This window comes from Pristis pectinata, chromosome 20 (assembly GCF_009764475.1).
Source record: "Pristis pectinata isolate sPriPec2 chromosome 20, sPriPec2.1.pri, whole genome shotgun sequence".
In the NCBI taxonomy this organism is placed as follows: domain Eukaryota; kingdom Metazoa; phylum Chordata; class Chondrichthyes; order Rhinopristiformes; family Pristidae; genus Pristis; species Pristis pectinata.
This window is the reverse complement of record NC_067424.1, coordinates 14,620,147-14,636,793: the sequence shown is the minus strand read 5'-3', so window position 1 is coordinate 14,636,793 and position 16,647 is coordinate 14,620,147. Positions and strand designations below refer to the sequence as shown.

Sequence of the window (16,647 nt, the reverse complement as noted above, 5' to 3'; positions counted from 1 at the left end):
CTTGAAGCATTTTATTGAGCCATTTTCCGCTCCTTCAGCGGGCGGGGTCGTGGTCTCATTAAATATTCCTACATTAATATTCATGAGCGTTGTATAAACACATCGTTAATATTCATATCAGGCGACCGCTTCTTCCTCTCATGCAACGGGCTGCGCTTCTCAGACATTGGCCGCGGCCCAGTGCCTGGTCGCGGGGAGACGGGAGCAGGTGAGAGCGGCCCCGGGCCCGGGCCGGGAACAGGCTGGGCCCGCGGCTCGCCGCGGTACTGGGGGAGGGCTGGGGGAGAGAGGGATCCCCGGCAGGCAGGGCGGCCCGACCCGACCCGGCCGGGGCTGGGGAAGGGGGAGGGAGGAGATGGGAGGTGATGGCTCGGGTGGGGTGGAGAATGGGGAGGGAGGCTCCGGGATGGGGGAGGAGATGGGAGGGAGGATCATGTGGGGGGGTGGAGGGAGGGAAGAGGAGATGGGGAGGGAGGAGGGAGGAGGAAGAGGAGGAGGTGGGGGGGAGGGAGGGAGGGAGGGTCCTTGAGGAGGAGGGGGAGGGGGGAGGGAGGGTCCTTGAGGGGGAGGGGGAGGAGGAGATGGGGAGGGAGGGTCCTGGGGGGTGGGAAGGGAGGAGGAGGGAGGGCTATGCGGGAGGGGGAGATGGGGAGGGAAGGTCCTGCCTGGGGGGGGGAAGAGATGTGGAGGGAGGATCTTGGTGGGGCGAGGGAGGAGGCGGAGGAGATGCGGAGGGCAAGAAGGCAAGAGTTTGACAGTTTGGCCGGGGATCAGAAGGTGAGGGAGTGTTCTGGTGGGGAGAGCAGGATCAGCTGTTTGTTTCGCTGCTATACCGTGTATAGTTGGTATGTTTGGGATATGTTTGATCATCACCAGAATCTCATCAGTAACATGCTGAGACCAAAACTGAATAGGTTTATTATGAATGTTTGTAACTAGGTAAGATGAACAACAGATGGCCTGGAAAACAACAGACACCATAACTTGGTACCAGAAAAAGGTATGTACAAAACATGCAAGGACAATGTGATAGTAATTAGGTGCTGATAGAACTTGCACCATAGAATCAACCCATTTGCCCCAACTAGACTATTCCACTGTTTATGCTTCTCGTGAGCCTTCTTCCTGTTCACTTCATCTTGATCAACCATCATTTTTTTATATTTCTTTCTCTCTCACATGCTCAGCAGGTTTCCTTTAAATGTATCTATTCTGTGAACCACTTCCTGGCCAAAGATGTTGGATTCATTCGTAACTCTCTTACATTTATTGTTCTCAGTTCTTGGTCTCTCCCACAATTTTCTATGCATCTTATGTTTAAAGACCTCCATCAGGGGTTCTTTTGGTTTTCTCTATTTTAGATGACAGAGGCCCAGTCTGCTCACCATTTCCTGATGGTTAGAAACTCTGACCAATTCAGTGCGAGATGTAACATCAGAAATGTCTCAGTCTGGTTTGTTTTGCAGTTATTTATTTAATTGGGTGATGGGTGTGTAACAAGCCCACGGTGGTTGGTGGTGGTTGTCTGGTTGAACAGCAAAACAGGATTTTACTTCAGACGTGATTCTAGCAATTTCACGTTTCTATATCAACTTTCTCACACAAACTAAGAAATGAATAGACTTGATCATGCACATGCTTGCATACTTACATGGTCACTGGCTCTAATTTCTGTATTTCGAGCTTTTCGTTCGTGAATTATTTTATGTACATTGATTTATAAGACTGAATTTAATGTCACTGCAACAAAAAGAATCATGAGAAGTTTCCACTAATCTTTCACCAAGTAACTTGCTCTGTTTCAGATTGGAGCATATGATCAACAAATCTGGGAAAAGTCGATTGAGCAGACGGAGATTAAGGTGGGAGTAACATTCTGATAAAATGTTCTGTTCTTTCAAGTCTCTGAGAACCCTGATGAAATGTAAGGTCAGAATAGATGGTGTTCCTGGTTGTGACCAGTTGGTTTGGGATTTCTTCAAAGTCTTTCAATAGAAGGCCAGCGTTTAGTATCAATCCATTGGGCAGTGTGAGCTAGTTCCCATTGATGGGGGCATAAGAGACTGCAGATGCTGAAATCTGAAGCAACGTACAAAACGCTGGAGGAACTCAGTGGGTCAGGCAGCATCTGTGGAGGGAAATGAACAGTTAACATTTCAGGGATCCATTGATGCTGCCTGACCCACCGAGTTCTTCCAGCACTTTGTGTATAGTTCCCATTGACGATTGCAGTGTTGTTAATACCAGAGGAAGGACTGGCAATGCTGAGAATTAAGCCAAACAATGATAGAAGGTTCCTGGTTGCAGGGACTGTTTCCATGAATTTTAAATGAAAGTTTGAAATAAAATCAGTTACATTAACAATTGGACTTCCATTGGCCAGTTGCCAGCTACTTGCGCTAACTGTGACCTCTCTGGGAAGTACAAACTTGTGTTTTATAGATCTGCTGCTGTCAGCTTGCATTCCCCAGTTGCTCTCATTCTGAATGCTAAGCCCTGCACGAGACTCACTTGAGGTTTAGGACTTTGGTATTTGCATGAGAATCCCAGGCTTGGTGGCGATTGTGTGGAGAAGTGCCAGAAGTTCTCTGCAAGATCTGGCCAGAATTCCCTTGCTTCCGGCGATTGACCAGATACGTTGGTCAAATTCAAGAGATTGTTAGATAAGCATATGGAGGAATTTAAAATAGGGGGATATGTGGGAGGAAGGGGTTAGATAGTCTTAGGCGTGATTTAAAGGTCGGCACAACATGGTGGGCCAAAGGGCCTATATTGTGCTGTATTGTTCTATGGTTGACCAGTGCATGACTAGTGGGTATCAGTTACTTGGCTAGTGGGCTGAGTACAAATCAGTAAGTATGTGTCATGGACATCGCTTGTTTGGTTGAGCAGCTATGGTCAACACATGGGTACAGGTATGACGTAACCAAAATGCACCCCCATTTACCTTTGCCTACGTCAGGTTGACGCAGCTGATCAGTAAATCCTGTTGGCTGAGTTTGGACTTTAACAAATTGAGCCTCAGTGCCTTGCTGCTTTTGTGGTGGTCCAAGGTCTTTTGATGGTGAGCCATGAGTACACAAGCCACCACTCCCTAACCATCCATGTCTCCAGTACCAGGAGTGCAATGTGTGGCAGACGGAGGGAAAGTCTGCTGCACTAATATAATCTCACACCAAATCTCACACGCTTTTCACTTCTGTGCACACTGGGTGTCTACGTTGGCACCAAGTTGGCAACTCAATTTTAAAATTTCTGATTTTTTTTTTAATATCTACTGTGGTCACTCTTTAATCTCCTGCAGCTCTACAACCCCCTAGGATCTATACTCTTCACCTTGGTACAACCCTGATTCCAACCACTCCACCATTGATTACTACACCTACAGCTGTCAAAGCCATAAGCATCAGCATTGTCTCTAAACCTCTCTGCTTTGCTACATTTCTCTCCATGATGTTCCATAAATGCAACATCTTTGATAACACTTGTTGTCTGTCCAAATCTCTCACATGCCTTGAGTGTACAACTTTGCTTGAGGTTCTGCAGAGAGCACTACAAAAAGTGTTCTCAGTCTGAATTCCATTTGGAGTATAGCTTTTGAAAAGCAAAAGGCTCCAGTTGCTGTAAATCTGAAATAAAAACAGTAACTGCTGGAAACACTCAGCAGGCCAAGCAGCATCTGTGGAGAGAGAATTAGATGTAACACTTCGGGGATCAATGACTTCACCTCAGGTGATTTTATTGGAGTACTGATTTATCTGAAATGCAGTTAGTAAACTTAGTCAGTCTTTAACAGTGGTTCTTTTGTATACCTGATATCTTTATGTAATTGTCATTTATATGTATGTACGTGAAACATTTATAAATCATTTACTTGTTGTATTTCTCCAATGTGTAAGGTCTGGCAGCACATGGAAATTCACAACCAGGAAGCTCGTGACGAATTTTCGAGGGAATCCTGTTTGCATATATATTCAAATCGTGTATGTTTTCAGACATAGTTATCTGAACTGCGGATCTTAAGCTGTGTAAAAATACAAGTTGTTCCTGAAAACTAGAAAATAATTATAAATGAGATTTCTTGGAACACATTAATCTCCCAATGACCACAGTGAAATCAATGGTGTCCATCCCTGGTGACTGGGAACTGTAAGAGTCAATCTTGTGGAGTGAGAAGTACGAGTGAATACTCTAAACAAAATTAATTGCCTTGTTTCCTGATTGGTTTAGTCTGAGTAGCTGGCCATCTCCAGGTTGGCACACCAAGGGCTCAGTGCAAATGCAATGTGCAAAGCACAGCCTCCTGGCAGTCCTATCATTATCACAGATGCAGTTGACCTTTTGAAGTAAATAGAATTGTTTGCTTAAATTCCAGGGTCTGCGGAGTAAACCTAAAAAGACTGGCCGAATAAAGTCTGACCTGATTGATGTCGACCTTGTAAGAGGTGAGACCGGCGAGGGTGTTTTCTCCTAATTTTTTTTAGCCTCTGTCTGATAAACTAGAGAGACGCATTCAAATACCACCATGTAGTTGGGGAATTTAAATTCAGCTAATTAAATGAAAAGCTAGTGTACTGTGAACCAATCAGATTGTCAAAAAATACAATTGACTCAGTAATGTTATTTAATAGAGGAATCCTATCCTCATTTCCCAGACTCATAATTTAATTCTTACCTCTTAGCTGCCCTCTGAAATGGCCTAGTTATATCAAATAGCTATGTATAATGATTTGTAATACAGAATTTTAAAAGTACCGTTGAAATCACATCTCCTCCTGGTCAGTTTTTCCCAATGTTATACCCTTTCATGTTTGGTATCTCCTTTTGGAATGTTTTTATTGTTCCCTGTAAGAGCTGCTACATTTTTAACTGGTTACGTTCATTGTCCAGGATCAACTTTTGTCAAAGCTAAACCTGAAAGTCCATGGACCGCTTTAACACGGAAGGGCATAGTACGGGTGTTGTTCTTTCCATTTTTCTGTCAGTGGTGGATCCAGGTAACTTCACTGGGCATCTTTGCATGGCTTCTGCTTCTCTACTTTTTGGAAGGTAGGTTCTGTGAACATTTTGGAATATATACCCTCCTGTTGTAATTTTATTTACATCTTTGTGTAAAACGACAGAGCTTCCATTGTATATTTTGTTTTATTTCAAGTGATTGCAGTCGGCCTTTATTTGCTGGTTCCAGTGTTGTACGTCAGTGAAATCATCAGCCCCATGGTTCTGATGCTGATTCTGGGGACAGTCCACTGCCAGATAGTCTCAACCCAGAGGCAAACTCCGTCACCCACCAATGGAGGGAAGCGCAGGAGGTGAGGTCTTTGATGAACAAATTTGTTTGTCACCAAGCTTAAAGCAATGGAAAATGAACACACAGAAACTGTCCTGTAATTCCCAAGTTTAATATCATGAATATATGCACATTTTTTAAGTTTCCAGTATAAATGTCAGCATAAGAATTTGAATAAAAGCACAAGTGGAATGGATTGCTTAAGGATGGGGACAGAATTGTGATGAGGTCAGTGATCCACATTGTCTAAACTGTTGCAAATGCATTCAGGACCCTTGGTTTTACAAAGAAGTATAAGCTGTAAAAGCAAGGAACTAATACTAAAACCTTTCTAAGTTGCTTGTTAGGCCTTAGAGGAAGGATTGTTCAAATTTAAGAACTAAGCTTTAAGAAGCTTCAAAGAGGGAACACTGGAGGTTATCGGAATGATATCAGGTTCAGAAACTAATAATATAGAGCTGAAGAAGCTGGAATTTTATCCTTGAAACAGAATAGGTTAAGAAATGTTTAATCGAGGTGCTCAAATCTATGAGGGACTTTGATAGAGAAATGGGAGAAACTATTTCCACTAGCAGGAGGTTGGAAACCAGAGGAGTCAGATTTAAGATAACTGGCAAAAGAGGGATTTTTAATGCAGTGAGGTTTTAAAGTAGCATGTACTGTATAGAAAATGGATAGAATTTTTGCAATGGGAACTTACAAGAAATTGGGCTTTTTTTCTTTGCAGGGTTATAGGGAAAGAGCAGGGTGTGGGACTAATTGAATAACTCAGAGAGCTGTAACAAAAATGGAAGGCCCAATAACCTTGTTTCCCAAGGTTAATGTATTGAATGAATTCGCTGTTAACTTTTCTCAGGACTGGTCCCAGTACATGTGATGCTTTCTGATCAAGAGATCATCCAGTTTGAGCATGATGTCACGATTTTCCAATCCACCCAGTGATGCGTTTCAGCATTCAGTTTGCGTTTCCTTTGAGACCTGGGGATTTTACGTGGCAGATTGGAAATGATAAGACTAGGCGTTCATCATGAGTATTCGTGACCTTAGAATCTAACAGTGATGCCCTTCTCCGTGGATCTCTGGTGCTCTGTTTTATTCTATTATGAAATGTGTTTTCCTTTGTTCTCAGAACTACGCAAACAAGAAACCTATCTAGAAAGGTTGGACGCTGCTCTACGATCCCTATGCCCAACAATGGGAAAGTAAGTCTGTGGCCCATACCTGAAGAGGTCTGGTGCACCTGATCCATAAATTATGAAGGCCAGCAGGAACAAGAGGATATTCAATTGTTGAGCCCATGCCTTGGCTCAGTCATGGCTGACGTACTTCAATCCAGTTTATACACTTTTATTCCAGATATGTTTGTTTGGAGATTGATTAATCTGTAGCTTAGTTAATGCTACACAATTCAGCTATTGGTTAATTGATGATTTGGAAGTAATCTGTAGATTGATAATGATGTATGGTTTAATGGAGCTATCTCCTCTTTTGTAATTACAGATAATGTAAAATATATTTCACTTCCTGATAGAACTTAGCTCTTGGCCTGACCTGTTTACTTGATTCTGTACTCTGTATAGTTCAGTCAGGGATATAGCTGGTTTTGAAGTTCTATGTCTTGTTCTCAGGATGCACAGCACCGAACTACAAATCGAGGTTCAGAGGAAAATTCCAGTGAGGAAACGGAGAGCCAAGCACGACACTTGCTAACCCAGCAAAGGGTGAAGGGGACTTTGAGCATGTTACGATTCCGAAGAAGTGCACAGGTCAAAACAACTGGGGTCTCAGAGGTAGTTTGGAGTTTGTTCTTTCTGTCTCTCATTTTCACTCTTGACAGTAAAGCCACATCTTCACAAACATTTCTGCTTAATTCGCACCACCCACACCCAACGTAATTACAGACTGCGATTGATGTTAGACAAGGGCAACTTGCACCAAGTCCTGCCTTCATTACTGCAGTCAATTTTTCTTCTATTTACAGGGCAGAGACAGAATCCCGAGGTGGGAGATTCCAAAGCGAGACTCTGACAGCTTGCAGGACTCCGAGTTTGAATCTACAGCCCCAAATCAGGTATGAACTGCAACAATGAGTTTATCAAAGTGTCTGCCATTAGACCAAGGCTGGGTCATCTGACACTGTAGGTGTTTGCCTTTCTCAGTCTACACATTGAATGAGGATGGGAGAGAGCAAAGGACTCCCGGGGTCAGTGGGTGAAACTGTCTAAGAGGGGTAGGGTGGGGGGTGGTCCTAACAAAAAATGTAAGGATAAAAGATTTACAATAATGATGGGTTAGGAATGAATGGGCTGGGACTCTCCAGAAAAAAAATAGGGTGAGGGGTGCCCTGATAAGTGGCTTTTAATGTTTGGTGGGGTTAATTTAGTATTGCTTCCTCTACAAATATGCGTCTTAGATATGTTGACTACTTGTAATTCAGTCAGGAATGCGCGAGGAACAACTTTACCACGGGTGGTTAGAGTTTGCAACTCTGAGGCAAATAGCTTAGTTTCACAAGGGGAAGCTGGGTAGCCTGATATGAGAGAGCAAGGTTAGACTGATCGAAGGCAGGTTGATATAGGTGAGATAACTCTCACGTGAATTAGAAGTGTCAGAGTAGACCTGTATGTAAAAAGGCTGTATAAATTCAATTAAATTCTAAATAATTTTGAGACTTGGGATCTTTCTGAATATTCCTTCATTAGATGGCTGATCCCTAGCTCTTTCAGGCTGCTACACAAACCAGAACCATTTTCTTAAACCTAGTCTGCCCTGACCCACCCCAGTATTTTTCAGCCTCCTGCTCTTCTCAAGCTGAATTGAAAAGGCAGGTTCTCTTTGGCTTCTGGTTATCATTGAATCAACACTAAAAAAAGACAAATTTAATTGTTACTATTCTTAATCATGGCGGGATTTTTTTTTTGTACAAATTGATCATGACATTGATTCGTGTTCAAGTAAGAAGTTTTAAGTTTTCTTTAACAACTTGTTTAGGATTAAGTTATGGGTAACTGAAGCAGTATCTAGTTTCACTTCTGGTTATTGTGCTGAATTGACAATAAATGTGAGCAGTGGACTCGAAGGAACAGACATTCTATCATAAGTGTTTTTTTTTATTTACAGGATAATTCCTACATGAGCTTCAGCTCCCTAAGCTGCAGTAATTCCCGGCAGGACTCAGAGAGTAGTCGGCATGGGTCAGAGACTGAGGATATGCTCTGGGATGATCTCCTAAATGGGCCTCGATGCCATTCCTCTTACAGTAGTGAGAGTGAGTGTGAGAGTGTGCAGAGAGTGTCTCTGCAGAAGAAAGAGTCCAAGGATGAACAGGTGAGTGTGGCTGATCTGTGTGTAACTAATTTTAACATGCTTAATAGCAACTGTAATTTGCATTTTTGTAATAAAATCAGAAACCGCTGGAAACACTGAGATCATCCAGCTTCTGTGGAAAGTGAAACAGGGTTAATATTTTGGGTTGACAATCCTTCAACAGAACTAATGAAGCAAGAAAATAAGTTGGTTTTTAATTTACAGAGGGTGGAGGAGGGATGGATGGGACAAAGGGGATATCTGATGGGGTGAGGCCGGGATTCCCAAGGTGATCCCAATGTTTATGGATCTGTCTAGTTAATAGATTAATGAGGGGACAAAGAAGTGGACATGGTAAAGGTGTAAAATGTGGGTTCAAGGCATTGCTGAAGCCAAAGGTAGAATGCTGGAAATGCCCAGGTCAGGGTGTGTCTGTGGAGAGAGGATAAACTGAGGAGAAACTAACATTGCAAATGGCAGAACTGGCCAGTTCTGATACAGACAGAAAAAACAAGTTATCTTAAGTTGTTGAATTTGACATTGAGTCCTGAAAAGTGCAATGTGCCCAGACAGTAGATGAGCTGCTGTTCTTCAAATTTAAGTGGACCTCATTATAACAATGCAGGAGGCAACTGACATTGATGTTAGAGTGGGAAGGAGAATCAGAGTGAAAGCTTGGGGTTGCCCCTGTGGACTGACTGAAGGAGCTCTGCAAAGCAGTCACCAAAGATATGGTTGACTTCTCCAATGTAAAGGAGATTGTGCTGTCCATACTAAATGCCAGACGCTAGATTAGAAGTCATGCAAGTGAATTGCTTGAAGTACTGATTGGGTCCCTGAAGGTGAGAAGCAAAGTAAGAGAGCAGATTCAGTATCCAAGAATACATTAGTGCAGAGATTACAGAAAGTGCCACGAGAAAGGGAGTGGTTAGTGGACATTGAAGAGCAGACCATGAGTTGCGATGGGAATGCTCCCTTCTAAGTGCTGAAAGGGGAGGGAAAGATGTCCCTGATGGTGGAATCTCATTGAAGGCGGCAGAAGTTGTGAAGGATGATCTGTTTAATGCGGAGGTTTGTGGAGTGGAAGGTAAGGAACTCTTATCCTACACCAATGTATTCCTGGGCAACCCAAACTCTTCACAAAGTACTTAGAAGTAAACTCCACTAATACCCACCAGATACGGGAAAGGGATTGAGAGAGCTTAAACTGGAATACATAGAAATTACTGCTTTGCTCATTGCGCTTGGCACATTCAAGTTAGAAGCTCTCTCTCTAGAAGATGCTGACGGAGAATTCTCCTGAATGTCCATCCTTACCAGACGCTAGTTACCATCGGGTATGTGCTTGAATGAGTGACCACCCAACATTTTCATCTAACTATATGTTCTCTGAATTATGTCATGTCATCTCCGCTGAGCTGGGGGGTGTTCCAGAAGTAAAGCACTCCTGCTCGTAGTATCTCTTGTTCTGACTTGTATTAGTTTCTAGTTTGGCCGTGGTATAAAATCCTCATCCCCTCCATGGACTTGCCCCTCCCTCTCTCCAACCCTACGAACCTCCGAGCTCTTTGCTTTCCTCACTTAAAGGATGACTTTGCTTGATTTCAGTCACTGGTAGCTTTGTAATTTGAATTTGAACTTTATTTAACTTGTAATTTCAGAACCACTTGCACTGGTTGCACAGCAGCAGCCAGAGCTCGGAGAGGGTCAGTGCCGTTATCTGGGAAGGAAATGAATGCAAAAAGTTTGATATGTCCGTCCTGGAGATTAGTGGAATGATCATGAAGCGGGTATGTTTCTAGAGTGAACTTGCTGAATCTTGGAAGTGTCTTGGAGTCTAATTTCTCTCTGGGATGGACCAGAGACAGTGAATCACAGGGTAGTTGTGTATGGGAAAGAGGATTTCTGGGCAAGTTGTCTCTGGTTTTGAGTGGCATGCAGCGGATGCTGTGGGGTTACTGTGGTGGAAAGGAGTGTGGGTGGGATGCAGCTAAAGAGATGGGATAGCTTAAATCAATTGAGAGTTGAGATACTTTGAAGGTGTCTGAACTATAGACAAAGCTTTTGGATTTTTTGAGGGACAGTGATTTCTATATTTATCCAATACTATTTCTCCCTGTATTCCAGTGGTTTTTCTGTTTATATTTTATATTTTCTACCAACAGGCAAATACTTTTGAGCAGCATAATGGTTACCGGATCCTGGGATACGTGGTGACGTCTGTCCTCACGGTGCTACCCTATGCATTTCGCCTTTTCCAACAGAAAAACCTGGACCAGTTAGCCTCATCCTCCATCCCTGAGTTACTGACAATCACTTGTGGTGGGAAGCCTGATGGGCCTCTCATCGTCTTAGTACTGATAAACATTTTGGAGCGGTTCTGTCTGATGTGGATGTTTTTCTTCATTCTTTGTGTGGCAGAGAGAACATATAAGCAGGTGAGCAAAGGTGGAACATCAATTAACTTGGCCTCATTCCATGATATCATCCAACCCACCCCTTCCTCTACTCATCCACTGATATCCTCACCTTTCCTCTTATCTCTAAACTTCTGACTGTTCAGACTAATCCAGTGTTTTCCTGGCTGGCTTCCTATTTTCCACTGTCGAGAACTTTGACCATATTTCGTTCATCAGTGTCATTTGCTCTTCTCCCATGGGTTCACTGACCTACAGTGCTTCCCCTTCTGGCAATGCCCCAATTTAGTATTTTCATCCTTCAAATCCTTCTATCTTTGTAACCTCATTCAGCCCTTCAGTTTGGGCAAGTTGGTACCCCGTAATTTTAATTGCTCCACCATTGTTGTCCATGCCTGGGCTATTATCTCTGGAAGTGTCAAACATAAGTTCTGCACTTGTGATCATTTAAATCATTTCCTCAAAACCTATCTTTTTGTTGAGATGTGGTGTTAAGTTTTGTTTGATAACTGAAAGTTTTACTGCATCCCTAAATGAATGCAAGTCGTTCTAACACTAGCATTTACTCACTGGGGCCAAATGTCTGCTGTGTCGAACCCTAAATAATCATAACAAGATAATAATACACACAAGCATCACACTGAATGTGATCCCTTGGCTGAATTGTGTTTAAGCCTCTTTAAAATTTGAGATTCTGGTATGCCTTTTCTTTCTGCCTCCTCCCCTGCTCCACCCAGCTCCCCAACATCTTTGTGGTTGCAGTTACTGCAAAAAACCTTTTATTTCAATTTTTCATGAAACTACCCTGGTGCCATTAGATTTCCATTCAATGTTCAGTTCCCTAGGTTCCAGAGAATATATTGAATGTAGGCCATTCAGCCACACTAATTCGTTCTCACATGTGCACTCTGCATGCATCTCTTATTCCATTCCTTGATCTCAGACTTTCTGTACATCGTTCTATTCCATTTTGTTTCCTGTACTATTTTTCTTTTAAAAGTGTCTGCACTCCCTCTGTTAATAAGTACTACCCTTGGTGAAGAAATGTTTCCTTATTTCTGTTGTGTTTATTAATAACTTGTGTAATTACAGCCCCTTATTGTCTGCACAGAATATCTTGTGCCAAAGGGTCTGTTCCTGTGCTCTACTGTTCTGCATTCTTATTACAAATTCAATTTAAAAACTACTTTGCCCAGATGTTTTCTAATCTGTAAATTATACCACATTGAATAAGATTGTGACCATTCTAATTCATAAAGTTTTTGCCTAGTAGAATACAGCTAAACCTCCAGAACAAATGCAAGGACAGCTGGGAGCCACTTCTGTTATAAAACCTTTTATATCATTGGAAAGCAAGGCTTTTGTTAAGTTAAACATCCTTTTGACGATGTATGTTCTATACAAGCTGGGTAAAGCCCAAGTCTTTGTTTATTTCTGCACAGCGCTTGCTGTTTGCCAAGCTCTTCAGTCACCTGACATCAGCTCGGAAGGCTCGCAAGTCTGAGATCCCTCATTTTAGGCTGAAAAAAGTGCAGAATATTAAGATGTGGTTGTCACTTCGCTCATACCTAAAGGTAAGTGCAAAGGTCATGAATAATGCAGACAGGACGTGAATTTAATGAGTTGTTTCCAGTGATCTGAGTAACTACTAATAATGGTAGTTGGGTTATTTACCAGCAGCCTCCTTTATCTTGCAAGTATATATGTTTAGAACACAATTTAAGCAGGCTTCCTCCAGCAAAGAGCATTTAAAAAGTTCACCAAATATGTGGGGAGCTTGAGAAATTGTGCCCTACATGCCTGTAGTCCTGGAGCTTCGGAGGGATCACGTTGTTTGAATAAAAACAAAACTGATCCATCAGTCCTAGGTTTGAAAATTTGGTCCCATTCTCAATTCTGAGAATTACCATTTATATAATCCATTGTCTTTCAAGTCATGGCAAAATACTCAGCTGCATAATTGGTATGTTTTTTTTCTTTTATTCCGTCTCTGCATTTTACTCACTATATAGCTTACTCTGCTGATAATTTTCTCACCACTGGCTGTTCTTTTTCCACATCCTATTATATTTTTATTTCTCTTGACCCTTTTTACCTTTATTTATATTTTTCAGGCAATTTTATGGTCTGTCTCTTTCATTCACAGAGGCGGGGCCCTCAACGGTCAGTTGATGTAATTGTTTCATCAGCATTCCTGCTTACTTTGTCCATTGCTTTTGTCTGCTGTGCACAGGTAACACTTGAAACTTGTTTCAATTTATTGAGGAGAGTGTTTTTTTTCTTTTATCTATGGTATGGCCAGATTCCTGGGAAAATGTCTTAAATGAGCTTGTGGTTGGGAGAAAGGGCATTGAGTTTCTGATATGGCTCATTATTGTTATTTCTTGTATCACTTGAACCTCAAACCTCTCATATTCTTCTTTGGGTTAACCTTCACCAACAACCAGACTTGCAGCTTTTTTTTATTGCTTTGTAACCAGAATTTCTTTAATGATTAGAATGATAGTGAATAGAAAGTCAAAGCTTACATTTATAATGCCATTAGGTTGTGGGTGAAGTTCCACTCTTGCACTGGAGCCCGTAATCCAGGCCATTACAATGCTGTCAATATGCAACTGGAAGTGAGATAGATAGTAAATCCTTGGCCTTCTCTGCTTCCATTTGATGATTGTATTCCTAAAACAGTATTTTAAAGAGCAGGGTATTCTCTTGGGGTCCTGAGGCTAGTATTTGTCTTTCAAATAGTATCTGGTCATATCACATTTGTTATGTAAACCTGCTGTGCACAGCAATATTACAACAGTAATTTCAGTTTGAATGTATATTAGCTGTAAAGTGCTTTGGGCCATTGTGTGTGGTTGCAAAAGCTATGTAAATGCATGTTCTATATTTATCAAAGGGAAGGAGAGTGTTCTCGGATTATGCTGAAAGAAACTGCCTTTGTTGTGTCTTATGTTAGATGGGGTTCCTTTCTAACAACTAATTTTAATATCCAGATCCTTCATGGTCACAGCAGCTTCTTGGATTCCTTGTATAACTGGGAGCTCCTCATCTGGGAGGCATCACTGGCTGTTTTCCTGCTGAGGCTAGTTACCTTGGGGTCAGAAGTCAGTAGAAAATACAATAACATTTCCATCTTGCTCACAGAACAGGTATGTGCCTACCTTTACATCACCAGAGCCAGTTATTGGGACATTCATTTCCCTAGAATCTTAATTTGGATGATGTTCCCACAGTCTGTCATTGCTCCAGGGCTCATTAACTGGGAGTTGCCATTGTGGAGATTGTTTTTATTCTTATGGCAAATCTGAAAAGTATTTGGAAATGGAGAACAAAACTTTTCAGTTTTGGAGAAGGCTGATTATGGACTGCTGCATTACCACTTCCCTGCTTTTATTTTCAATAGATCAATTTATACCTTAAAATGGAGACCAAACCCAACAAGAAGGAACAGCTTACCCTTGTCAACAATGTGTTGAAACTTGCCACAAAATTACTGAAGGTAAGCAGTTTGCATGTTCTGTCAGTTGTATGTAATCTGATCTGCTACACAAAAGCCTTTGTTACTTATTGACACGAAGTCTTCCCTTTTGTGCTGGTTAATTGATCTGTAGGAAACTGGGTCATATTTTCCATGGGTTTAACAAAAAATCTTGGTCCTGTTGTTGAATTTCTAGCAGCCTTCTCATGAGTGTACTGTGAAGAATGCTGCAGCAATTGTTGATCTTAAACAAATTTGTCCTCTTACCATACTAGCTCCTTGGATGAAAGGGGAACAGAAACCAACATAAGCTGGGCAGCAAAAAACTCTAGGTCAAAGCTGGGGTGAGAACCCCATTGGAGTTATGGTTTGGATGACATGTTAAGCCAAAGCCTAATCTACCATCAGGGGAAAAAAATATCCTCCATGCATTTTAGAAAAGAGAAGTTTTCATTCTCTAATCTAGACACTAAACCAAGGCAGATTCTCAACTTAGACAGACAGTTGTGGTGTAAGAAATGTAGCAGTAATACATAAATAACTGTGGGGCTTGGCAGCTCTTGGTCAGTGGTACTGCGCTATAGCTGACAAAGTATCTATCAATTTTACCTTATAGGAGCTGGACTCTCCTTTCAGACTATATGGACTGACCACAAATCCACTGCTATACAACATTACCCGGGTTGTTATTCTGTCTGCTGTCTCTGGAGTGATCAGTGATTTGCTGGGCTTCAATCTTAGGGTGAGTAATAGCAGATATACAAATTAGTCATGACAGAAGTTCTCTCCCCCATTTTCTATACTTATTCTTTCTCCCTTCACAAATATTTTGTTCTAAGGTGAGATCCGTGACTGAATGGAATCTTGCCGAATCTTCCATTATACCAGGTCAAAGTTCCACCTTTAACAGTACTTAATGTTGAGCAGATGAATTTTACAGTCTAAGATATTTTTTAAAAAACAGCTATTTGGCTAGATGAAACAGTTAATGGAAGCTTCTTTCTCCTAGCTGTGGAAGATCAAGTGACCTGCAGGAGTTGAAGCTGAGAAGATAACTAAACTGTCCAAGATGGTGAAGAATGTTCCATCTACTCAACTAACCTGATTTGGTAATATGAACAGCCCCCTCAAGTTACCAGAACACAGAAGGGAGAACGTTTGTCATTTTTCTCCCTACTAGATTTTTGCTTTCACCAGCAAATGTGGAAGATCCAGGGACAAAAGCAAATTAAGTTCTTTACCAGTATGGTTGTACAAGTAAATGTAGCCTATTTTAACCATTTGTACTTTCATACTGGGACAAGTGAATAGACGTGGAGGAAGAAATCCCAGCAGACACTGAAAGACCTGTGGGATTTCTTCCTCCACATCCATCCCTCTTTAAACATGCCCTGGCTGAATTTCAAATGTCCCATCGTGGTATAATGTTCAGTTGTGTGTGGTATAATGCTTGATTTAAGATCCTGCAGAGCAGGTAAAACTATAGCCCAAGGCTGGTACTATAATTATTGTATCCATGGACAGAAGGTGCTGCTAAAATCATGTTATTTAAGTATTGGCCTAGTGGCCAATTGTAAGTCACAGGTTGGTTCTGTAATGTTAAAAGGTGAAATTGGCCAGTTCTAATTATTGCCAGCTTAGCTTTCAAAATAAAGCAAAGCTTCTACTCTAGCTACCTTTCATTTGATCTGTTATCTAAGAAATGGGCTGATACTAGAGAATTACACTAACAACCAAGTTGAACTACAGAATGCAGTAGAACAGAAAGAACAGGGGTGAAACTCAACATTTATTTGCAAACCTTGGTGGGATACTATCTCTTCTCACACCTATTCCTAACTCTGAACTTTTGACTTATGTAGCACATTTGACCTTCTCACCATATGAAAATGAAAAGGTTTAAGCAAAGGGGATACTTTGTGGGACGCCACAAGACATGCCAGTTCTAATTATTGTCTGTGGAAATGAATCAACCTAGGCTTCCATCATTAACTATGAACTGATAGCATAGCAATGTTAGTATACAACCTACTTGAAGATTGTAAAAGAGGATATAATTTGCTGAAAAGAATTATAGACAGGAAAGGTAGGGAATGGGTACTAAACCCATAGATTAGGAAGCGCACCAAAAACTCACATACTTACTTTGATCC

At 41.6% G+C, this 16,647-nt stretch overlaps 1 protein-coding gene across 2 annotated transcripts; it reads left to right on the top strand.

The window, feature by feature from the left end:
* Nucleotides 1-67: 67 nt before the first annotated feature.
* Nucleotides 68-16,171, top strand: LOC127580804 (protein PHTF1-like). 2 transcript variants are annotated; one of them, XM_052034703.1, is made up of 19 exons: nucleotides 68-208; nucleotides 940-1,000; nucleotides 1,806-1,862; nucleotides 3,900-3,983; nucleotides 4,376-4,445; nucleotides 4,891-5,049; nucleotides 5,156-5,312; nucleotides 6,420-6,492; nucleotides 6,919-7,080; nucleotides 7,272-7,361; nucleotides 8,411-8,617; nucleotides 10,258-10,386; nucleotides 10,762-11,034; nucleotides 12,456-12,587; nucleotides 13,160-13,246; nucleotides 14,010-14,165; nucleotides 14,420-14,515; nucleotides 15,111-15,236; nucleotides 15,504-16,171. In XM_052034703.1, the coding sequence occupies exons 2-19, from the start codon at nucleotides 956-958 to the stop codon at nucleotides 15,519-15,521; spliced, it is 2,121 nt and encodes a 706-aa protein (XP_051890663.1). In that variant the 5' UTR covers nucleotides 68-208; nucleotides 940-955; the 3' UTR covers nucleotides 15,522-16,171. The 2 variants fall into 2 exon arrangements, with proteins under 2 accessions (XP_051890663.1, XP_051890664.1); XM_052034704.1 differs by lacking the exon at nucleotides 3,900-3,983.
* The last annotated feature ends 476 nt before the right edge of the window (nucleotides 16,172-16,647 follow it).